At 36.1% G+C, this 26,687-nt stretch overlaps 1 protein-coding gene across 3 annotated transcripts in view; it reads right to left on the bottom strand.

Moving 5' to 3' along the window:
* IMMP2L (inner mitochondrial membrane peptidase subunit 2) overlaps positions 1–26,687 on the bottom strand; it is a 481,785-nt gene that overhangs the window by 100,600 nt on the left and 354,498 nt on the right. For all 3 annotated transcript variants that reach the window (XM_054812776.1, XM_054812772.1, XM_054812773.1), the window contains exon 5: positions 6,508–6,610. In XM_054812776.1, coding sequence (XP_054668751.1) covers positions 6,508–6,610 — 103 coding nt within the window. The remainder of the gene's footprint in view (positions 1–6,507; positions 6,611–26,687) is intronic.

The following is a 26,687-nucleotide window of genomic DNA, read 5'->3' as shown; positions in this document are numbered from 1 at the left end:
TGTGATTCTTTTTCCTGGTTTCTTTTAAGGGAAGTGATGTCAAAAACCAGGTGCAGGCTGCTCAGCCTACTATTCTTTCCAATGTAGTTGGAAAATCCTTTAAAGGTAATTGCATTCAGAAATATTCACCAAATATTTGGATCAATAATTCATTGTGCTTGAGTTTATTACATAAATCATGTCCCATAAGCAGGATGACTGAAGCTTTATTAATGCTAAATAACAGTAACACTTCCAAATACAGTAATAGAGAAAATTAGCTAGAATGCATAAAATGTTTAAGATTTGACATAACTAAGACAAAAAAACCCCAAACTTTCTGCTACTTTACAAGTCCTCATGCGCATTCCATTGCTGAGGAATAGAATAGACTTAATTGAGAGCTTTTAGTCACATCATGATAGCCAGGCTACTTGAAACATTAATTTTTATGCATTGTTTTAGACTACAGTCAGGCTAAATATTTTACTTTCCAAGAGAATTAGGACAGCCATAGAGGACTTCTTATTCCCTATACTGCAAATTCAGTTAGTCATGATAATTTAATGGACAGTGAGGCCACACAATCTCATTATCAAGGCTCCCTTTCAGCAGCTCCTGAAGTGAATTGTCATTCTCAGTAGACAAGCCACCATCCCAATTTGCATCTCGCATATAATATTCTCCCAAAAGAGACAAGCATATTTACCCTTCGAGGTTTATTTATCATCAGTCATAACACATAATGCCCTATCCGTTTTATTCATCATAGACTTTTACAAGTTCAAGCTGTGCATGCATGCTATTTACTACTGGTAACTTCATGCTCCATATGCAAAGTCTTTTTTCCGATTGTAAACAATTTTACCTATTTCATTTTTGCTAGTGGCCAGAAATAAATATTATGGAATGCCATTGATTGCATATTTGCATTACACATCCTGTTTAAACACAGCTTAATTTCACTCAAAAGTAGAAACGTCACCGATCCCATAAGAGTCACACTACTCTCCAAGGTTACATTTATACAGCAAAGTGAAGGTGTAAGTACTGGTCACAGAGGTAGCAAAAAAAGCAGAAGCAGCTGCAACATCAGCTAGCAAACTAATGCATCCAAATCCCCAGTAGTTCATTCCCAGGCTTCACTACTTTTCCACCGCTGTTATCCTCACCTACATTAACTTTATGAGTGTAATCAGAGATAGGTGTTTTCTTGCTAAAGTCACACTTTTGTTTTGCAATGCTTGACCATCTCCTCTTGACTTCAGTCTAAACTAAGAAAAATAGGTTTTGGGACCCTGCTATTGAAACTATTTGTCTTAAGCCTCTCCGAATGGCTGGTTAGAGTATGGGGATGCAAACGGGGTCACTGGGTATTTCGAGACCTGGCAGAATTCTCTGTGGGAAGAGTGTGCCCTGCCTACATACCTTACTGTGCAATTTTAACATGGTGCTGTGCAGCCCACTGCTGCGAGCTGTTAAACTCTTCCCACCTTTTGCCTTAGAGGCTGCTCCATTTCAGGGGGATATGTGATTCTTGCACTAGTTTATAGCTCATAAATGAAAGCTTTAGCAGATGGCAAGATCATCACCAAGATGATGTGCACGTGTAGGACATGTGACATTCTTCGTTTGCTATTATGTAAGTAATCCAGAACTGCAGAAAGATATCTGCATCTTCCTTCAACTGTCCTCTGAGCCTCTCTTAGAAGAAGACAGAGCATATTAAGCGGGGCTGTTCTCACAGGCTGCAGACCTCTTGGTTAAAATATTTCCTTTACCAGCAGTCACACACTGCACTTCACTAAAAGTGTCTTATTTCAGTTCACCTTACTTTCTAATGAATTTTTTATATTTTCTGGTTTTGACTGCATGTATTCACTAACAGTAGTTACAGAGAGAAATACTGAATTGGTTTAAGAAAATAATTATAATAGGCCACACTCCATTACTGTTATTAATTGAATTTTCCCATTGAGGGTTAACAGTTAAACCGTTTCTGCCTTATATCTGAAAGAGATGATGATAGCCTTTGAAAAGCAAATTAAAATGACTAACAAACTAAGCATATTCACTCATTTTGAATGTCATTCTAGTCTATAGAGTTTTCTAGTCACAGTCTACAGGTTTGGGCTGCTGAAAGAAAAAATAGTTAAACAGACAAGAATGTTTTTCAGATAGTTCATTGCACGAATTTACAGTACAGAATTGCTTATATGGACAATCATAAATACGGCCTCTACAGTAATGCTGACTAAAAGCAATTTACTCATTTGAAGCTTATGAATGTAAAATTTCTGTAAAACAAAAAGCCAGGCTCAGGTTCAACAAGATTTAGTTTTGAGAGTAAACACAGTAAAAGATAGATGTATTTTTATTAAGAGGACTAGGATAGGAACCTGGGCTGAGCCAAAAAGATGTTTTATGACAAGGTACTCAACCTACCTGTGTCTCAGGTTTCCCCGGAAGATAAGGAGGATAATAGCCTTTTTGCCCTTACACTGGATTGTGAAGCTTAACTCATAAAGAGCCTTATCCAAAGCCATTAAAGCCAATAGAAATCTCTCATTGACTTTAATGAGCTTTTGTTCAGGTCCTTTACAAGGCTGCTGAAAGACTGCCATTGACTTCAAGCCGAATTTTAAAAAGCTCCTTCATATCCTCAGCTTGGAAGCATTTGGAAACATAGAAATGTAGTAATAAGAGTATTATATTTACCAAACAAATCCTCATAAGATAAAATTGAACTCTTTTTTTTTTTTTTTTTTTTTAAAAAAAAACTCTGAGAGTGCTATTCAGTGCATGTGTGTACATCTGGGAATATCTATATATCAGTTATTGTATGCATTTATTAATAACTTTTCTCAGATACCCTTACATGTTCATTGCATAATAATCTCTGCATTGCTAGATGCCAACTCTACACTTTTGATCTGGACAAAGTGCAGTTTGTGACTTTTCCCTTGATTTAGCCAGAGTATCAGATCCAGAATATAAATTGCTACTTTGACTTTATGCTGGTATTATTCTGGCTGTGTAAACAAAGACAATAACTGATCTGGCATAAAGTTAACCATAAAGTTAACTCTTTAAAATCTTTAAGAAATTTGAAGGAGCAGAGGAGTTTTAAACTTGCTCCGTTCTTTATAATGCGTCTCCTGCATTTCTGATCTAAGAAAGAAGCAGCATTGCCAGGAACAATGATGTTCTATTTCCTATGCTGTCAAACCACAACCTCATAGCAAAAAGGCCCCCCAAAACAGGTAAATTGATAACTGAAAGGAAAAACTTTAAAAAGTGATATAATAATTATATAAGCTATTCATTATTACATTCCTGTAGTATGCCAATTAAGGAATGTTAAGCTAATGTCATAAAAGCTTGACTTCATTCTATAAGAATTTGAAAACAGTAACAGCTAAGTGAGTAGAAATCTGTATTCTAGTCCAGGTAATAGAAATAAACTTCCAGCGATACGTAATTTTTTATACTCTTAAATAATAGTAAAAAGATGCAAGTTCTCTGAATATTTATTGGCTTCTATTCAAAATAGCTATTTTCAGAATTATGAATGGCTGACATGACATATTTTCAAACCTGAAACACAGCAGTATCAAAGCAATAGTATTATATAACACCTGCCATTCTGTATTGCACAAAGCAATTTTTTTTTAAAAACAAGGTACGATAACCATGCACTACTTAATTTAGTCCAATACTCTGGAAAGGTAATTAATATTTAAGTTTTTATCATATAGAGAGTTAACAGCATTTCTAATTCAGCACTGCCCACAGATTTTTGTAATATCAGTTAATGTATTAATTTTATTCAAAGATACAACTCACCAGAAAGGAAATACTAAACCTTTGGAAATTTTAGTTAAAATATTTTCATCTTATCTACACACTTCAGGAAAATGTCTCTCTATGCCTTAACCTTCCAATTTTATTCCTATAAAAAACATGCAAAACCAAGAGATAATATAATTTATTTTATAATATTTTTATGAAGTAAGAAAAACTAATTTAATCTGTCAAGGTTTTACATTTTAGAAATTCATATCTCTCCAAAGGTGCATCTAATTTAGAACTTGATTGGTATCAGGGTTTTTGTTTTATCAACCTAACCCATTAGGCCATTACACATATTGTTATTCTCCAAGAGAAAAAATGATTCTAACATCTGTTCTCAATCTGTTTTTCCATAATTTCCTTTTATGCCCCATGTAACTCATTAAGCTCATCTACAAAACATTACTATGTCTGACTGTTTACACTATATATGCCTTTCTACTATAAGATTGCATGAAAATTGAAAAAAATGGTAGCCTACAACATAACCCACTTTTAAAATACACTATTTTTACTGAGTCTTTTGATCCAAGAAAATATATCTGGCTTTGTAAGTCAAAATTTTGACACACATAACATTTAATCTAAGCTCTTAAGTGACCTATATTCTAACATGAGAAAAATGGGTTCATATCTTACCGTTGTGCAGTCTCTTCCTTATGACTGCTGCAGTCTTATGAGAGAAAAAGTGTTTATGTTAAGAAGAACATATCTTCTGAATGGTTTGAAGAGAGTGATTTTAATACTTTAAATTACTTGTGCAAGTGATCTCAAGAGTACAGAAGACAGAGGGGTAGAAAGCGTCCCAGTAACCTAAAATCTAACATGTATGTATAATGGAAAAGAACCTGGAGTCCAGCATGTCCTTCTAAATACATTTTCCATTTTCTGCTGCAGATGAAAATTTTCAGTATTTTGTTATTCTCAGGCTAGTTTCCAGCCCTGTGACCTCTTCTTCCCCCTTTTGCCTACATTCAGCAATTGCTGCTCTAATTTAATTTCAGAGGAAAATACCTATGTATAGTTGACCTGCCCATGATGTATTCATCAATGCAATACAAAGGTCATTCTTCCTGTAGAAATTGAAGAATTCACTGTCAAAAACTTACTAGCTCTCAAAAGGTGCCACTTCTGTAAGAGGAGTGACATACTATCCAATGTTAGCTAGCAGCTGATGACTAATGCGAGGTCAAAGCCTAGTGAACACAATTTTCTAATATTTATAAACGTCAGTGAATTGAGTAAAAAAATGAGGGTATTTAGATTTACCCCAACATGCTTTCATGTATGAAAGCTGCATGGTGCCTACCTTGAAGATTTTACCTTGTATTAATTTCTGCGTGAGCTGCTGTAGATCTGAAACCAATGCCCAGCTGCTAAAGTTTCCTCATGCTCTAAGTCCACATTGGCAATATATTTGTAAGTGAAAAGAAGATTAGTGGCTTCATGACTAAGATTTATCTTGGGAACAGAGAGCAAGACAGAAAAGCAAAAGCCTACTAAGGGAGGAAAAAGATACTTGCAGAGCATAGACTGAATTAAATCTTGCTGGAAAGAACCTCTAAAACTAGATGTTAGGAATCTTAGAAGATAGTAACAGGAAAACAATACTGAAAAATAGCAAGAAACACAAGCACAAAAAAAGTGAGACAAAGCAAAAGAGAGGCAATGGCATCACAAAATCCAAGCCAGACAGTAGGTCTTTTTTGCATTTTTTTCCTGAGAACAAATTATTTCAAGGTAATAATTGGGCTAAACTTCCAGAAGACAGACAAACTCACAAGGTCCTTGCTGTCGTTAATTCAGTTAAGAGTCAGTGGGGCAACTTCTGTATGAAATAGGTATGAAATGCACAAAGGTGGAAAAATCTAGCCTTGACAACTTCCCTGTGAGTGGGTTTTTTATAATATTAGAAGAGTATTTTTTCTTGTCAAAAAACTGCATATGGAATAGGGCAAAAAGGATTTGTATTTCCACAGCAGAATGCAACTATTTCTTTCATGCTAGATTAAGTTAAAGCAAGAACAGGAATCCTCACAAAGTGTAACAAAACCAAAACCAAACTAAAACTGAAGTTTACTGTCTTCCCGATGCACACTTTTACCAGTCAAGAAAGAGATGTTTCAGGTTATGTTTTGTCATTATTCAATATGAAAATGGCCCTACATAAAAAATAAAAAAATTTTAAAAAAATATTTATTTTTTGGAAAGTTTTGAAATATCCCTACTGTCATCCACAGACCAACTTAACTGTTAACTCTTACTAAGCACTGTTATGGTTTCCTAATTCTTTTTCCCAGCACTGACTCTAAAGCAAGACCGAGGTCCCGGGAGGGAACCATTCCAAATTACATCAGCTGGCAACATGTCCACAAGGAGCATCTGTCAGCTCCAGGGAGCTGGCTCGCCCTCTGGCTACTCCTCCAGTACTACCCTCCAAATTTAAAATCTCTACCACTTCTCCTGCCATGTGGGGGAATTAAAAGGAGTCTTTATTCTTTTCATAATAGTTAAGAGCAAATTCAATCTCCACTGACCAAGATATTTTATAAAGTCTAATAATTCTCACAAACCAGTCACAATCAATGCATACTTGCCGTGTTGCACAAATGACCCAGGAGACATGCACTGCTTTTCAGTTGCAAAGTGTAAATGATATACAGCAAATTGACTTACCGGCCCAAAAGCATTGCTGTCAAAGCTGTGTCCATGGTGATCACCTTCCACCCAAATATGCCCATGTGGAACTTTCACATACTTCTTTTTGTATCCAATGGTTCTAAAAAAGAATTGCAAAAATGGCTAATCAATTAAAAATAAAAAAAATTACAATGTTAGGAAAATTCACGTATTTATTGGTTTGGAATTTGACTTACGTACCATCCAACACTTGCTTAAAAAAAACTGCGTTGAAGTCCTTTAGACTTCAAGAGTGCTACTCAAGTGAAAATACTTAAGGATTTTATATGAGCTAGTTGCACTATCAGGGCCTGTTTACTATGTTGTTTTGGCAGAACTCACATCACAGCAGGGAACAAGAGACTTTTCAATTAAATATAATTAAGGGATTCTTATTTCCGTCTCTAGTAACAATTTGAACCATCAGATTTTATCTCAGGTAAATGCCAGTGGACACATGCTGCAGTCACATAACGATATTGCATTGAGAATGCTTTTCTTCTGGGGTAGCATTAGGTACTCATGAAAAATAATCTACCATATCCGAACTGGCCTCAGATTTGGAGCTCGGATTCCTGTAATGCTTCTGTCCTGGGGTTAGGATGTCTTCAGCTGTAACAAGCTAAATAAGATAAACTTAAAGCAAACCTCTAAGAGAAGGCCAAGTGCTGCAAAAAAATGACATTGATGATTCAAGCCATTCTCCACAGAAATTAATACTGAAGCAGTGCCTAGCATGCCCTGATATTACAAAAATGACAAACTGCAGATGAGTCCTAAAGCTGAGGTGCAGAGTATGCAAAGTTCCTGTATATAGATCCCAAGTAGCTGTCATTTTCACAGTTCCAGTCTGCCTTCCACCACACACTTTTGCTTTGTTTCAGATGGGATCTGTTATTCTGCAACCACTCATGCAGGGAGGTGATTTTATCATGCACACCGAATTACCACCATGATGAAGCGTTTACATACGGGACGACAGATAGTGATAGCTCTTATTATGTTTTGAATAACTAAGTCTGTCCATAGACAGAAACAGACTTTTGATCTAGCTCGTTGCCTCCAGCTGCTCATCACTTTTCATTGTCTGGAAGACATGCCCCCAAAGCAGGAGGCAGAAGGAGCACACTCTAAAACTAAAGAAAATCAACCGAATAGAGAAAATCAGCTTCACCAGGAGATTCAGCTGAGCTGTGCAACAGCGCTGATCAGGGACGTTCAGAAGTCAAAATGGGAAAACTGGTTTCAGTGAGGTTTGTTTGGCTTGGGGGGGGTGTGTGGGTGTGAGGATGTTATAAGCTAATTAATAACCTGGAGACCACGACATGTTAGATGAATGAGAAATCCTCCAAAGTGCATTTTATTAACATTATTTGACTTTATTAGTCAAATAACAATAATAATTATTTACTTTGCAAGTCACAAAAGCCAATCAGTGCTTTTTCAAACAGGATGAACGTGCCAGAAATATATTCTAATGGAAGTTCTACCTGTGCTTTCATTGGAGGCTGAAAAAATAATAGCCTATTTGCAGGGAAAAAAAAGAATCTGATTCTCATTTTTCTTTAGAACAGTTTCATTTTACACAGTATTCAAGACTGAGTTCCTAAACCATTCAAAACAAAAATGCAAAACTGCCCTGAGTTGGTAAATATATGATTTCTTAAACACAAAGAGTACTTCTGTAATAATTTAATTATGCTAAAAGAGCAATTTATTACTATGCATTTCCTTCCTTTTTTTTTTTTTTTAAGAAATATGGCATACAGTCTGGACAATAAAATTATTTATGTTTTGAGATTCCATAATGCTTTGTCTCAGTGATAATTTCTTTTATAAAGCACCATATAAGACTATACTTTACTAGAAACATGTTTTAAGATATAGGTTCAGAGAAGCTGGCCATTAATTCTGTTCTGACTGATTAGACACTCTGAAAATTATTAAATTAATATCTTCCATCAGTGATAAAGGCAAACAATAGCTCAAAAAATATTTAATTTTCTCTTCCATTCATCTCCCTGAATACAAAGGAGTAGATTGTCATGAAGTTTTGTACCTTTACAGACTTTATGCAAAAGACTGAATTTCACCCAGAAGGATGAAAGGATTTGAAAGTTAATTCTGCTGGAATGTTTACCTCATAAATGTCATGAAAATAATATGGCAAATGCCAGTCAGTGACTTCATCTCAGACCAGACACAATCTCCTACCCCCAAATAATTTTGTCCTTTATTATGATTAGGAAATCAATAACGGGGGGGAGGGGAGGCAAGTAAAAGAAAAAAAAAAGCTTTTCTAATAAGTAGTTGGAAACAAAAATGGAAAGAATTTGGTCTGCATGGATAGGTTTTGCAGAGGTTTGCAGAGACCCTGTGAAAATAGAAAGGCTTAACACAGGTGTATAGTGTGTTCTTCAAGGCCTAAAGCAAAAAGAAGATGATTACCAAGTGCAGTAATGATCATTGGTGCTCTTTATTATTTCTACAAATAGGGAAATAAATATTTCTTTTCTACTCTGGAAATAACCATCATAAACCAGAAAAAATTGCTACAATTATGCAAAAAACCCCCACCTTCTTACAGTGATTAAGGAAGAATTATGTACAAATTCTCATATTGAAAAAAGCAGATGATTGTACACAAGAAGTTTTGACTTAGAGGAAATAGAATTAAAATTGATGATGTTAATAAATGTATTAAGGGAATAGGGGAGAGAAAAAGAAATGGAAAAGAAACAGAAGCAGCAGTTCTAATTATCTACTTTAGTAGATAGGACTGATACTGCATGGATAAATCCCTCTGTAAGCTCAGCAGATAAATGTAAAACCTTCTGCCATGTATGGGGTATCAGACTTTTCCCACATGTAGGTCCAACAGAAAAAAAAAATATCAAGCTATATTGTAAACAATAAGTACCTGCATAACTGTGAAAAAAAGAGAGGTAAGAAAATCTAGTTTTCTAAGACAATTTTTTCCAAATGTTAGTGTAGGATTTGCATAGGGCAGTTATCTAGGGACTTTGCATCCACTTTAGTAATCCTCCTGCAAAAACTGCCCTGTGGAACGCAGGTGAAATTTCAAAACAAAGTTTTACTTGAGGTTTTCATTGCATGAATTAGTAACGAACTGCGGCAATAAGCTCATGTTACAGTAAATTGGATCATCCATTACTTAATATTGGGTTTAATTTTCAAGATAATTTCATTCTTGAATTACTCCACAACAGATCAATAAACCATGCATGCAAGCAAACCAGGCTACAGGCTTCAGAAAGCCATATTCAATTGATGGCAAGAGGTTATTTTTAATTACTGTTGCAATGTTGACTTTTTTTAAGAACAAAAAACCCAAAACTTGTAGTTCCCTCTCCTATGAAGACAGCACAAATTGTTTCATACTCAAAATTAGTTGGTTAGTAGCACTGGGCCTCTCACATGAATCTTGCAGAAATTAAACACTTTAATCTCTTGCCTAAATTGCAAGGAGGACCCCCATGTGTGTGCTACGTTGGCAATGTGGCTCTTGCTCTAAATGTACAAAGTACCATTCCTTCATTTCACTAGCTAACCATTTTAGCTAGCCATGCTGACAGAAAACTATTGCCCACCTCTTCGTGCAAGGCCAAATCACTAATACAAATGGTACAACATTCTGAGAAGAAGGAGAAGGTTGATTCAACCCTTTTTCTGAAGGATAGCTTTGCAGGCAACTGGCATCCACTTTTCAGATTCAGGACAATGTAAATAAAAACCAATTATAACTATAATGATCAATATTTCTGTGAAAAATTCATACAATAGAAAGTGAAAAATTACTTTGGAATATTTCAACAGCAGCAGCAACAAAACCTGAAATCCTCAAGCCAAATGTCAATTAAAAGCACAATTAGCTCATCAGGAATTTTACCTTGTGAGAAGCCTTCGCTACCAAAGAAATGCAGTCAATAATGTACTGTATATTTTGAAAGTAATATAAAAACCTATTTTTCTTTCTTAGTTGAGTATTCTTAGTGTCATTTCTCTGACTTTGCCTGTAATCTTGACCTCTTTGTTAGCTCTCACACATGAAGTATTTAATTAAATTTAGAAGAAGTCTGAATGAATTCTTAGGAGAATAATTGGTGTAAGTAATAATTAACTTTGTATTTGTTAATTTCATATCCAGTTCATTAGCACGAGTTATAATTACTGAACAATCTCTTAAATTTCAGAAAGCCTCTACTCATAGGTAGTCTTTCACTTTCTGAAATCTACTACCTTTGAAATAAAAATAAATAGAGACTGTTTAACACCTTACAGCCTGCTCATTTAAAAAGTTTGCTTTAGGAATAGCACAGTTAAAGACATTAAATTACTCACATTTTGATACCTAGTATTTGAACATCTGTTAAAAACCATACTGGTCCGTGCAAAAAAAAATTCAGGTTTTACTGAAATCTTTGAGAGGTTAGTGATAACCACCTATGCTCTCTGGCTTAAGAATAGAGTCTACGAGAGTTGCAGTAATTTTCTTGATCAGAATGTAATGGAATTACATTTATCTTTTTAGTCATTTTTAAAGAAATTGGTCTGGAATTCTGATTTTTTTTTTCTTACATATGAGGTACATTTTGAACCTTTGCAAAGGTTTTTTCTTCACGATTTAATAGTTAACAGATGTACTTATATCTATCCTTGGCTGAGAAATAATTTCAATCCTGACAGTCAAAAATGAGCTCTATATGGTATTCTAACCACCTGCCCACAAGCAAGAAAAATCTGCTTTTTTAGGATGTGGTACCAGTGCCAAAGCAAGCAACTTGGCTCAGCTAAGCTGGATGAAGAATGATTGCCTTCAGTTTGATTTGACCGTGAGAAATCAGAAGGTCTCAGCAATCTGCATACCTTTGGGTGTCATCAGGGAATAGACACTGCAGATAATTTCCTCTGTTTGCACAGGAGATAATAAACAAATACAAACCCTTTTGTAAAATAGGCAGCATATATCATACTTAAGAGCAACTTTTTCCAAACCACATGAATTGCTGTACGTGGAAGTTTTTCACATACATCCATCTTCATCAAATGAAGAGATCAGAATGAAAAGATAGTAAGATATTCTATTTCAGGTGACATCCAGATCCCAAGACATGAACCTTATTGTAATATATCATGTAAATTGTATTAGTATCACTGCAGGAAATCATTCACATGAAGCTAAACACCTTCCAGACCCTGAGAAATCTCCTTTTTCTCTTCCAACACACACATACAGCCATCTGTGTCTTTTTACTTCAACCCTTCTCTTACATATATTCCTTTGACCACAAGCTGCTATTTAAACCAGCTGCTTTTAGAAAATCAGGTTGTGTATGTGAAGCAACTAAATTATTTTTTTTCTTAAGGCCAGACTTAACGTTACCAGCCTATGCATGAGAGTATGTCAATAGGTTAGGCAATATTCTCCAGATGTGTGAAGCTATTAATTTTTAGCTCAGAGCTGAAATGTGTTTTCCTTAAAAGCTGCAGATCAGTGAATTATTGAGAGGCCTGACTTTAAAAGGTGCATCCAGGCTGAGAACTGGGAAAGTGCTGGAGGAGACCCCGTGCTTGGGATACTGCTTCTGGAGCATTGCCAGATCTGATACACTGAGAAGGGAACCTCCCAAGAGAAGAGATGCCAGAATGATAGAAACAACTGAATCTGAAACAAGAGATTCCAATTCGGGGAGATTTCCTTTGCCTATATTTGAGCAAATTTTTGAGTGTCTAAACCCTGTAGGTTTCACCGTTTGCAATGATAGATTCTGAAGTTTCAGGAAAAATGAAGACTAATTTATTGGCTTCCTCATTCGGAAACGAACTGTGATGAAAACACAACCTTTTGTAATAAATAAGCAATTTAAAGCAAGGAGGATGCCAAACTGCAAATGGGATCTCCTTTTTCCCAGCTAAAGCATTCCTACCAAAGCTAGACACCAGTGCAGGTTCCTATGACTCAGCAGGGATAAGAATAAGTAGAAATCTGATATGGAAAGTACGGGAAATGTTTGTAGTTCTGTTTTATTAATTAGATAATTTCTCATGAAGCTTGTCATTCTAAACAAAATAATTATATAGCCATTACTTGCTTCACCAGCTTCTTCAAAATAGCAGTTAATCACTTTTAAAACATACAGAATTCAGGAATATGACTGGATTTCATCTTAAATTAAAAAGCAGTCTAATCAGATACTGATATTTACAATTTTTGCCTGTTACCTGCTGTGTGAAAGTTAGTGAAATTTTCAAAAGTATGCAGCATGTATTGTATCAGATAGCAACTACCGGATGGCTATACCACAGTGAGAGAGGTAGACAAACATCATTATATCACTATTTTGCAGGACAGTGCAATGCAGCCAATTACAGCATAACATTTTGAAACCAGAAGAAATGTAGTTGTGAAAAATCTGTATTACTAATATAGCTGTCTTTTATATGGGTTAATAGAATCTAGACCTCATTTTCACTAGGGCTTTTTTTATACTACATTGGCAGAGGAATGAGAACTGGGAATATTAATTCTAAGGCCAGAAAATACCAATGTGATGACCTAGTTTGAAATATGGATAAGTACAACCCTCAGACTTTCACGCAGTAATTCATGCAGTGATTATTGAATAATTCACTATTAATTGATATCTTAAGCATGCACTGTCAAGTGAATTTAAAATTTCCATTGTTTTATGTCAAGATGTGCTTTATAAATTATACTTGCATTACAAAACTTCTGATATTTTATTATGTGTTATAATTAGTACATATTGCTGTTCTCACAGACATATGACCAGATGAAAAGAACTTCATCTGAGTAAACAAATAAGTCTAAGTGTTCTAAAACACTTCCATCCAAAAAAGCACTCTGCTTTTATAAAAATGGGAATGGAGGTAACTTTGATGTACACATGTCAGTGATAGGGAGGAATTATTTTTAGTGCCACATTACAAACAGGTACAGAAGCTACTCTTCAACGTTTAGCATAATAAATTTATCTTGGCAAAGACTTATCCCCCCCACCAAAAGGGAAAGTTAGGAAAATATGAAAATATATTCTGTACATCCACTTGTATATTAGTGGGTTTTGTTGGTTTACATACGACCTGACAAACCACTTATTCTCTGCAAGCTTTATTCTGAACTATCTAGTTTTTTACCTATCTATTTTATATATGCAGTTAAATAGATATATGAAAATACACATGACCCACATCACATATACATCAAAATAAAATCACTTCAACTTCTGACCCCTGACCTCATGTATTTAAAAGACATGTAGATGTGGTGGTTATGGACATGGTTTAGTGGTGGACTTGGCAATGTTAGGTTTACGGTTGGACTCGATGATCTTAAAGTTCTTTTCCAACCTGATTCTATGATTCTATACTCTTCCTCAAGGCACTCCTCTGTTACCTTTAAAATCTGTCTGATTATTATGAACACTAGTTTGGTCATCTCACTTTTTCTTAAGGAACACAAAACTACCACCCAATTAAACTACAACAACTAGATTAAACATGTTTGAATATCAACTAGCTATAGAAACAAATATTGAATTAGAAAAACTTTTAAATGCTTTATGCAATATACTTGACAGTTTGTATAACAATATTTGTAAGTCAACACTATTTACAGTTAATCAAGTCCAGAGAACATCATATTATTTATACTTGTTTCATTTCTCAGTATATGGCAGCATTTTTGTTACTGTATTTGCATTAAAGTATTGCATATAATACAGATTAATATACAAGATTGTCTACCAAGTCTTGCATTTTATTAAAGAGATTCATCAGATTTTGCCTTCAAGTCTTTCTGTAACAGGTTTTTTTCATTTGTAAAATAACAAGTCTTTTATTATTCCTAAATACGTAAATGAAAATATATCAACAATGTTAAAGGCCTTTCTACAAAAATTCTTCCACTTATTCTTGCAGTCTAATGAAATAAATGTATGTGACACTATCGTGCATATTTATCTAAAATCATAAAATGATTGAAAGGACAAAGAAGAAGCCAGCTCATCTACTAGAGATATCAGCCTCATTTTAAGCCTGAAGTTCACTTAATAACACCCCACTTTTTACCAGACAGGGTACTGTAACAAAGAGACTAGAAATAATTATAAAAGAGAAAAGAGTAGACATCATTGCTTGTGAGAATCACAGAATTTATGGGATCATTGCTATGAGCAAAGGTATCCTCAAACAGATCAATTTCCCAGCAAAAGATGTTAATCATGCATCTGAATCCAGATATATATGACAAAAACATACCAAAGACAGACTGCAAACAAGAAGGAGGAATCATTGCCTCTGTCTTAATATCACATAATTTCCCAGATAATTGCTCAAATTTCTGTTCAAGGCTAATTTCAACACAATTCATTTTTATATTTTCTCTTCCTTCCTTCCTTCCTTCCTTCCTTCCTTCCTTCCTTCCTTCCTTCCTTCCTCCCTCCCTCCCTCCCTCCCTCCCTCCCTTCCCTCTTTCCTTCTTTCCTGAATTTTCAAAATATCCTGAAAACACGCAAGTTTTTTAATGAGTAAGCAGCTATGGAACTGCTGTTGTTTCATATGATCAATGTACACAATACAATATGCTCTATCTCAATGCGTTTCTCCTTCATAAATCTATTTCTGGAGAAGTTTTTCATTATTTCTACCATTCACTAAGAATTTTTCCCAAACCTATAATTTCCTTTAATCTTTGATGATAACTATATGAGGTGATAGCATTTGTAGATTTTCTTTGTGTATTCTACTGTGTGCTGTAAAGATATGTTGCATATTTAGGGCCTGGGTTTTGCCCCTCTTTTGATACTTTTACCCATATGTATACATTCACATCACTGGATGCAAATATACACATCTGGACTCAGTGATCTTAAAGGTCTTTTCCAACCTAAATGATTCTATGATCACAAAGGTCTGTTACACAGGTGCTGGCAAGCACTCTGCGAGTTGAATTAAAAAGCCACAGCTATCAGAAGTTATTTTCTAGGTCTTGTGAACAGTAGAGCTGCAGCAGCAGTATCAACCAGCAATGCCAGGGGAATCTGGATATTAAGCAAATAATTTGTCCTCTGGAAAAATTTATTTGTATTCATTTGCAGTCACATTTTATGATTCCCATTTCCACCTCACATTGCCTTTCTGTATTTTTTTCAATTCACCCTACCTTCCTTCAGAAACTATGTAAAAGCCCACTGCAGATCACCATGCACATAACACTTAGCAGTAGGAGCAAAAGTTCTGCTTTGCAGGAAGAAGCAATATTAAATGCTTGAGGTATCCCCATGCCCCCTGACTAACTGAGCAAAACTCAGGAAAAGAGGGAAATTCCTGTGCTGCTAAGAACGATCGACTAACAGTAGCATCCCTCCCACAGATGACATATTATCCCTTTTTCCTGTAACATTTCTGTGTGGTTTCATTCTTGGGTCTTCTACACTATTACCTTCATATTGTGTGCCACTTTATTTTCCCTGCGCGTTTCATCTGTTCTAGCACTAACAGCATTCTTATTTTATGGTTCTTTCCTCAGCAGATCTCCTCAACCCTTTTAGGAAAATGTATTTTTGGTGAATTTTTAATGAAACTATGGATGATTTCTGCTAAGCTATATTTGAAATGACACACGGACAAGTTCAGAATCTGGTCTCTTTTTTTTTTTTTGGTCTTTTTTTTTTTTTAAATTGATTAAATCTATAGCAAAATACTGCTGAAGTGACACTGTGGAATACCTGTTCAAGGACCATATTCCTTTCGAGGTCCATATATAACTTGCATTACTGCCTCTAACTGTATTGAGAATATTAGTATTAGAAAATTCTATATTTGATATAAATATGCATTTTGCAATTTGTTCAACATTGGATACTATGTAAAAATAACTGCATATACTATATGTATATGAATATAAATATTCCTACACGCTTTTACACAAATCTTTCACTCCCATTTGAGATGATAGATACATTCTTTTGCTCAGCACATTCTCTTAATCAGAAGAACTATAATTATTTTCAGGATAAATTAAACCAAACCCCAAACAGTAATTTTGTGCTGAAAAAAAAGAGCAACATTTCATCTGTTGCATCCACTGCATTTAAATGGCTAACCAGCTTCCTGATTCAGCAAAAAGAAAACATACAATATGTCATTTTTCTCTACTACAGTCTTTCACTTGTGAATCTGTCTGATTCCAATTGCCAACACTGTGCCCTTTCAAGTTAAGATTCTGAAAATTGTTCAGTTTTCTTCTTTTGATAAAAGTCCCATTAACCAAATGAGTGTATCATTTCATTACCTTCTCACATTTCTCTACTAAACTATATTGATAATTAACATGACAGGTTTTTGCTAATATCATTAACAGCTATTAACAATATATTATATCATATATTAGATAGGGATCATTTGTTAGATTCATTATCATTAGCTTCATAATTTTACCAAGGCAAAAAACTTACTAGTTATTCTAGGTCACCTAAGTAAAATTACCAAACCCTGCCATTGTTGTCAAATTGGAAATTTTATACCTGTAAGAACAGGAGGATAGAGGCCAAAAAGGTACTGCTATCAAAAAGATTAATTCTTGCATCCCGCAGAATCTTTTTATTAATGTTGAATCAACTGGGAAAATCACTGGGTAAAATTTAACTTTAGACATGTTTGAAGAAACTGAAGACAATTGTTTTGAACTGAGCAGTTAAGATACACGGTACTGTAAACAAGACCAAGGTTTCACCTGATACATACTTAATGGTTTGAGCTTAATGACATACTGCAGCAATACCTTCCTTTTTCCCTCTTCAGTAACAGATATAGAAATTTTCCTCTCAGTAATGCCTATGCCAACCTAAGAAAAGAGATGGTCCAACTTTTTTCAAGATTAAAAGTCGTTGAAGCTAAAAGTTGACTCAGCAGTTAATCTCCAGCCTGCAGAATCTGCAACTATTAAATAAAGCTCTCTATAAAGATCTTCTTCCCTGAACTCGCTTTTCCTCCTCACGCAACTCCTCTCCCTTAGCAGTTGTTCTGCCACTTCTTCTGCCGCAGCAACTGTGCAGGGAGAGGCTGGAGCCCCTCCGTCTGTTACCTACCCTGCGTGTTTTCTCAGCCTCAGGGTGGAGGTCGCTGGCCATGCCAGCCTTCCTGTGTAAACGTGACGGGAGAAGGAGGGGAGGGGAGAAAAAGGTTTGAAAATTCTTTGTATCCCAGAGGGGAAAATCACGGCATATACCTCCATGGACAGCCCCATTGGCCTATTCTTCTTCTGAGGCATTGCTGAATGAAGAGTAGCTCTCTTTTTTTAAAAAAGTGTTGAAGAGGTGGGCACAGCAGCAGTGCGTCTTCATCGCTGCTAGAGGTTACTGGGCTAGAGTTCAGCTGTTGAGGCCAGATCATTGTGCAGCCAGGGAAAACTACGCAGTCAAGGAGAAAAAGACTTGCCTGAAGTGCCATTTGAGATTTCTGATGTAGGTATCCATTTTATAATACGATATTACTGCATTAAAACACAGACACCTCCTGGGTGATCACAAATCAGGCTTTTCCTCCTCCCAGGAAGGGTGCGCTAACAACTGGACTAGAACCAGACTCTGTTGCCTGCTCTCTTTCTGAGTCTCTTCCAGTTAAATTTCAACCAGCTCTTTCAATCCTCGACTCACATCCTGGAGGAATGACAGGGCACACAGTTACCATGAACGTGCTTACAGCTTGGTGGTTATGGCATTCTCCAGCAATAAGAAAGAGTGGGGTCAAACCCCACTCAGACTTTACAAGATGTTAGTTGTGCTCTTGATCGCATCTGATTTGGTGCCTAGGCATTTCTGCTAAACTGCCTGGCACTTCTGTCCACGTACAGCTGCTTATAATAAAGTACCAAGGAACTGCTGGAGTACCAGACCTCTGTCTGGGACAGAAGTGGGACTGATGGCAACGAGTCTGCATTTACCTGATATTCAGATGGTCTGGATTGTACTGAGCCCGTGGAGCCTGAAACAGGGCACTGCCCTATACAAAAAAAAGTACTGTTGAAGCACCATATAGAGAGAGAATAACATTCAGCACAGTCTAACCAGTCCTGCCGAGGCTGACAACATACTTGCATACTGATGTAAAAGGGCCTTTCAATTGTTTGGGTTTGTTTTTTTTTTTTGTTATCTAGTCTGCAAAGATTCTAGAACAACTTACTCAGGACGGAGAAAAAGTAACATCCACGACTCTGTAGAGCTTATTTAATAAACAGTGAAGAGAAATTCTGCAGAGTTTCTCATGTCAGAATGGCATTTGCAACTGCTAAAAGAATTTTTAGCACATCACAAAGAACAATAGCTCATTTGGGTTGTTTTGGAACCTTGTAAGAAGATCAGCATTGTGAAGAGCTGTCCCAGTTACAATCCGATTCTGGTAGACCTGTGACTGCTAAAAGAGTCTGGCAATATCTCTGCCTAGCCCCAACAGTAAGAAATTATTCCTCACCCACACACCTCTCACACAGAAGCTAATTGTTATACCTTCTTTATCGCTTAGCACTAACTAAAGGTATTAAAATTTCCTAATCTGCTTTAGGCAGCATACACAAAATGTGGAACATTAATAAATGCTTTCAAGATGTTTGGGGTTTTTTTGGGTTTTGTTGTGGTTTTTTTTTAAATTTACGGAAAGGGGACAGTTGTTATTCTCTGTACCATGGAAGCCCAAAACTTTACATGTTTCCTTCTGTTAATGTTTCTGTTTGGAAAAAAATATTAAAAGATACCTTTTATTGCTTTTCCTTTAAAATTGCATTTCCTTTTTTAAAGAACAGTACTGTCAAAAAGATAATTGAGAAGATTGCAAGTAAGCCATAAAAAATATTAACTCGGTATTATTAAATAAATGTAATTTTTATGATGCAAGTTATGATTATGAGTCTTAAAACTCCTAAATACTTCATTATTTTTTTCTCAAATATGTAAGAAAACTCATTTAATAGTAAAGAAGATATGTTAGAAATCAGAATGATACTTTCTGATGAGAAAAAAATCTGAAATAACTGATGTAAACTCAAAGAAAAAGTTACACAGAATACACTTTATAAATGTCATGTGACAGTAGTCATAATTTGAGAAAAATAATGGAAACTAAGAACAAGATGAAATTTCACATAACAGTCATCACAAGCTTTCCTGAAATTTCAGAAACAGACTAAATGCAAGAAAGAAGTGGCTTGGTGGTTGTTTTTTTTTTCTTATATCTTTGTCTCCTGCAACAATAGTTGTTGTCATAAAAGCTTGGATTGGCTTTAGACTTGTCTGATTTTAACCCGAAAAACTTGCTCTAAAAAAATCTAAAAACCTCCAAAACAATGGGTTTCATATGGCTTCTGTTAAAAGATATGAGCACATATTGTAGATAAGACTGCAGAAGACACCTGCTTTTGAACTGGTGATGCTCTTTCAGACTGAACTTTCAAATTACAGTTTTGCAAGACTATTCATCCCTTGAGATTTCCCATCTCTTGAATAGATACAATGAAACTCAACCTTGGTTTATATATCAACCTTATTTTAAAGGATATTTATATTAAGGGAAAGTTAAAGTGACCTATAATGTAATTTGCAATTGTCAACAAATATTTTTTAAAAGAAATTTCAATGTGTGATTTTTTTCAGCATTATCCGTGTGTAACATAGTATGTTACTATTACTGAAATGCCTTAAACATGGTGAAAGTACTGCCAATCAATATGCAAATAAAACCCAAAATATAATAAATTATGTCTGATACACACTGCTCCAAAGCAACCCCTGAAATAATTTCAAGTAGTAGACACAAATTATGAATAAAAAGACTGAGATAATACCAGTAACTTTAGTTTTCAAATTTTAAAAAGAGGTATCTCTAAGCAATTTTTTATAACTAAAGTCACAGGTGCCTAATTCCATGATTTCTTCACAATTCTAATTAAACTCATTAAATAAATTATGTTGGTGCCTTCATGCCTGACAGTTAGTACAAGCAAAGAATATAGAGATCATAGCACACAACAGCTGGTTTTAATTTCTAGCCAACTGTCTAAACATTAATGCAAGATTCAGGTTTTTCCTTTGATATTTAACCTTAGCTAAAACAGAAAAATGAGAGATAAAAACCTCTTTTTTATATTTCAAGACATTATAACTTAAATACAGGTGTGTGTATAAACATCTAAACATATTACATGTTTATTCAGAGGGCTAGCATAGCAACCTTGAGCAGTCTATGTGCTGGATAATTTTTCTAATATTTCCTTCCACTGAAGAAAATTTTCATCTTGCACTACAGTCCTGTAAAGCACTCAGCAAGTGAGTAATCAGCCAGAGTGACTGGTGATTTCTATCCCTTGCTGTAACTTTGAGGGGAAAAAAAAGTAATAAGCATGAATGAAACAAATATTCAAATATTTTTATTCTTAAAAGGAGGCATTTTTCTAGGAGGTTTCTACAAAGAATTATTATTACTGACATAAACAATTATAATTTGAAATAAGCATCATGCAAACTCTTTTCTCAATATCAGATTCATATCGAAACATCGATATTAATATTTCTTGGTGTTTAATATAACATTACAGTATATCCAAAAAGCGTACTCGTCATTAATCTTTTATGAAGAATATAAGAAATGCCTTATTTCTGGGTCTGAGCAGCAGTCCGTGCAGCTGTATAGTCTGCTTCCAAACGATTGCAAAAGCAGACAGTGCCCAGGAAAAGCATGTTAGCCTGGCTACTCTCCATGAGCATCGAGATTTACTGTATCAGAGATGTTTGATAGTACACCGTTGTCTGCTTCTTTTAGTATCCATTTATTGATCTGTTATCCATGAATTTGTCTAACCCATTTTTGAACCTGCTAATACCGTCTGCCTCCACAGTCTCCTGGGGCAACAAATTCCAGAAGTTCCCTATCTGCTGTGTAAAGAAGTACTTTCTTTTGTCTGTTATAGACCGATCTCCCACCAGTCTCGTCAAGTGCCCCCAGCTTCTGTATTGTGGGATTTGGTGAACAATTCAGCTCATGCGCTGCCTTCACAATTTTGTAAACCTTAGGTATTTCTCCCGTCAGCCTCTGCAAACTGCAGATTTCTCGTGTTTTCAGTTGCCAATGTCAGGCAACTGCTCCATCAACATTATTCTCGTTGTTTTTCTCTTTAACCTCTCTCTACATCCATCTTTAACATCATGTCTCAAGAAGCAAGAATCGACAGTTCCTTTAGGGGTTTTATATTCTTAGCCTGTTAAGGTAGACCTATATTTGCTGAATATTTTGTTAGTTTTTCAGCTTCGGTGTTAAAATTTAGATCAATAGTGGAAACCTAATAGAAATGCTTAATTTAGGAACAGCCTAATACTGTTCAGAGCAGCCTACTATTGGCCACATGCACCCATCTTTAAACATTTTTTTCTGAAAGAGCTCAATTATACACAGTCCAGTATTGGACAATAGTAAAGAAGTGCTTCATGGAGCCTAAAAAGATTTAGAAAGCTGATCTTTGCTCTTAGGAGTAGAAGTTAATAATAGCTTCTTTTTTTCTCACAACAATGGAATTTCATATTGCTTTGTTAACAGGAAAACCCTGCAAAGCAGTAAAAATTTCAAACCAAAGATCCTCAGAGAAATAATCTGAATCACCTACAAAAGGAAAGGGCATTGTCCTCATTAATAGTCCCCCAGCATTCGGTAACCTCACAGCATTGAGTCAATTGATGTCTCATTAAACTGGTGTATTTCTCCCATTCTCCTTCTCCCCAAGTATGTTTTTCCATTTAATGTCACTAAACCAAGAAAATGTTCATTCAATATTAATTCTTGAAAAAGCCTTCAGAATTATTCTTTGACCTAATCCTGTGTCTGGTCATAGCAGCAACTTGCTTGTCATTGCCTTGTATGTTAGCAGGAACACAAGTATGCTGAACACTTTGTTGAGTCTTGTATCATTAAGAAATACTGGGCAAGTATAGGGAAATTCTTGTATTTCTTTTTGAGCCACAAAGTGCTACACAGGATATATTTCTGATTTTGCTTTACATAATGTTGTAATATGAGAGTAGGAAAAAAATAGAGATATTTTTGTATAACAATGGAGAATCCTGGCATGCTGGTATTTCTGGAAAGAAAAGTGCTATCAGCATGATCAGATGGTTCTAAAGAAGTGAGAGTACAGTGACAGAAAGCAACAGAAAAGACTTCTAATCATAATAGCCTGACAGGCGCAAAACTCCAAATTCTTATTTACAAACCACAGAAAAGAAGAAAAAAAAAATCAATCAAAATCAAAACTGATGGCCAGAAGAAATGTATAATTTAGGATCAAAACACAACAAAGTATATGTTCCTAAACATATTTTGAAATGATGAATATCAGGCTCTGCCTGCTTTAGCAAAACGTAAACAGTCAGTCATCACCAAAAGCTGAATCTGAGGTACATGAAAGAAAAAAAAAGGATCAACATGGAATGTATTACTCCTCGAATATTACTTTGACGATTGACATTACCTTTTGTCGATATACATTTTTAAAACTGAAATTTCATAGGCATGATGCAAAGCAAAAGGATCAAGAATAAGACTTCCAGTCTAATGACTTGTAGAATTAATCTATTTAAAGATTACAAATTTCAATTTTACATTATTAACATCAGATTTCCTTAGGTTGGTGACTCAACCCAGTGGAAAATGTTTTCATATCCCCACAGAAAGTCTACTATTTCAATTGCCTTCCCATTTGCATAAGGATGAAACAGATGTTTTTCACCACTCAGAGAGAGGAGAACATTAGCCATGAATAACATCAATAATTGAAATTTCACCAAAACCAACATATATTTTCAACAGCAAATCATGTAGAGATTCTGCATTTCCTGAGTACTCCCAGTGATGTCCGAGGGGAAAAAAAATGGAGACCTATTCAGTCCGAATGGCCTGCACTTCAAATGGATCTTTTGTTGAATAAAAAAATCATCTGGGACATGAAAAAATATTCCCCCCTGATAGGTTTCTAGGATCATTCAGGGAGATACTTTGAACCCTTTATTTTGGGCTAGCACTGTGCCAGTCAACCACGACTGTGTACAAAAAAGCGACATTACAAAAAGGACTCAGATGACCTGAACCAGTTCTTGGGTTCTGACAAATTGTACATTAGCCACAAACACCTACTAGGTAAAGGTGATAGGCAAGAATAAACATACTAGCTATAAAGGGAGATGGCTAAAACCAGTACTGATAAAGTGGTGAGCTCAGTAAGTTGCAGCTGCCCATCACACCATGGTATGTATTTCCTCTGGCACTTTTCTTGGAAAGCATTTGAAAAGGCCTTGATGTGAAATGGGAAAAGCACTTGGAAGTTCGGGTTACTCATGCAGTTTGTTCTGCATGTGGTGAGAATGAGAACACTTGTTGACTTTACAAAGTGGTCCTAACCAAAATGAGGGTTCTCATATATAGTGTGAGCTATATATCCTCATAGCGTGACCAGCAGGTCAGGGGAGGTGATTCTGCCCCTCTACTCTGCTTTTGTGAGATCCCACCCGGAGTACTGCGTCCAGCTCTGGGGCTCCCAGTACAAGACAGACATGGAGCTGTTGGAGCAAGTCCAGAGGAGGGCCACAAAGATGACCAAAGGGCTGGAGCACCTCTCCAATGTAGACAGGCTGAGAGAGTTGGGGTTGTTCAGCCTGGAGAAAAGGTGGCTCCGGGGAGACCTTAGAGCAGCCTTCCTGTACCTAAAGGGGCCTACAGGAAAGCTGGAGAGGGACTGTTTACAAGGGCATATAGTGATAGGACGAGGGGTAATGAGTTTAAACTAAAAGAAAGTAGATTTAGATTAGATATTAGGAAGAAATTCTTCCCTATGAGGGTGGTGAGACACTGGAACAGGTTGCCCAGAGAAGTTGTGGATGCCCCATCCCTGGAAATGTTCAAGGCCAGGTTGGATGGGGCTTTGGGCAACGTGATCTAGTGGAGGGTGTCCCTGCCCATGGCAGGGGGGTTGGAACTAGATGATCTTTGAGGTTCCTTCCAACCCAAACCATTCTATGATTTTATATGCTTGTCATTTTGTTCTGGAAAGAATATAATTAACTATAATATAACTTCTGTGTAGAAGACTTTACTATCCATATAGAGAAACTAGCAAAAGGTAGGGAAGAACGAGCACTGTTATCCACAGTTAATAGACTGATCTGAAATGAACAATGATTTGTTTATGCAAGGCTGTTCAATAAAACTCAGATTTCCTAAGCACTAGATAAGACCATATCTTCCTTATTTGACCACTCATATAGTTTTTAACTGTAATTTTTCTCTTGAGTTTTGCCATCAGTAGCTGTTATTATAATACATTAAGAGAAAATAATTTGTATGCACTGCTCTAGTAACTTAGCTTGTGCAATACCCAGACCCATCTGTTCATGTTTGTTCTTCAATACTGGAAAAAATCAGTTTTGTCAGAACCAGGGGCAATGGACCATGAACAGAAAAACAGAAATACTAATATTATTATTAATATTAACATATTTCCACAGGCTTCTTTCTTCAAAGCTATAGATGAGTTGGATTCGCAGGGGTTTTTCTCACAGGAACAAAGGTACATCACAGCAAGAGCAGGAACTAGGAGAATAATAATGTGGGTTTGGTGCCACACACACCAAGCCAGTCACAAGTATCCACAGCAAGAGCTTCTGTCTCAGATGTTGGCCCTTGAATTATGGCCAGAGATGCATTATGGCCACTGGGAATGTACCTGCGTTAAGGACAAAGTACTGACATACACCGGAGGAGCAATCAAGGGTCTATATATGGTGCTGGAGGCTAGGGCTGGGATGAGGAGTTGCATTTAAAAAGCACATACCTCTACTCCCCAAAAGTGCAAGGGGAGCCAAGGGAGCCAACCTTCCTTGCCTTTCTTTCACATGAGCTGCTCTAGCACGACTTCCCATCAGTCAAAATCTGTCACTTCCCCCGAGCATTACGACTGTAATTAATTCCTCATGCTTAGCTATGCAAGCAAGTGGCACTGTATAAACCCCAGCGAGTCGTTCTCCCTGTCATAGCTGAGAATCTTTACAAGAGGAAGAGAAATAATCTGACAGACACGTGACAGCTCAAAAAACCCTGTAAACATTTGCTTCAAAGCAGAAAAACGCACAAGTGAATTTCTTTAGAGGACAGCTTTAGAGCTCTATTGTGTTGCACTGGCCTTTGAGAGAGAGCAAACAGGGAAGTGTTGCATACGAAAGTGAAACAGAGTTGCCGCCAGGTAATTGCCAACTCTTCCTCCTATTCAATGAATTAGTTAATATCTATTTTAGGACAGGGACAATCATACTTTGTTATCTCCTACTGGGAAAATTCCTGACATAAAAGCATGTTATGTGCTTTTCTCCTGCAGCGCATACCCAGTTCATTCTTCAGCTTCTCACCTGATGACTTGCAGCAAGCACCTCACCATGGAAAGTCAGTAGACAGCAATAAGCAGCAATACAGCTGGTATGGCTGAAATAACCCTCATATCTAAAAAGCTACCTGCTATATTGCTGTGGAAATACTGAAGTGCTTGCTGTACAGAGAAAAAGCAAAGTATTACCAACATCTAAAGTATCTAACAGGGGAGTTACTGAGGAGGAAGAAGGAAGCAGGATTTCTACACCAGCCCTTTGCACTGCTAGTGCAAAGGGTCTTCCCAGTTATACCAGTCGCAGCTGAAAAACAGCTATTGGGAAACCTGGAAACAAACCGGATTAAATTCACAGCAGTCAAATCAGTGATTTCTATTGCAGACTTTTGTTGCTTTTCAGAAATGTTTAGTTCTTTCTATTTTTTCCTTTTTCTTTTTCCCTTTTTGTTTTTCCTTTTTTCTTCTTTTTTTTTTTTTGTCAGTCCAATAAATTCTTAGTGCTCATTCAGACTGAACACACCACAAAACCTTGAGCACTGTTTCACTGTGATATAGCCCTTCTGCAGAGCCATACTCTTAAGCTCCAGGTCATCTCTTGTCTCTTCATAGGAGGTCTTTCACAACAACCAGCAAAAGATTCCTCCATACCTCAGAGATGCAGCCATTCCATACACTCGGTTGCAAAGATTTGCTTTGTGAAAAGCACATTAAAGCATGTTTATCT

This window comes from Grus americana, chromosome 1 (genome assembly GCF_028858705.1).
Source record: "Grus americana isolate bGruAme1 chromosome 1, bGruAme1.mat, whole genome shotgun sequence".
NCBI classification, from domain to species: Eukaryota; Metazoa; Chordata; class Aves; order Gruiformes; family Gruidae; genus Grus; species Grus americana.
The sequence above is the reverse complement of the archived record's forward strand: the minus strand, read 5'-3'. Positions and strand labels throughout refer to the sequence as shown.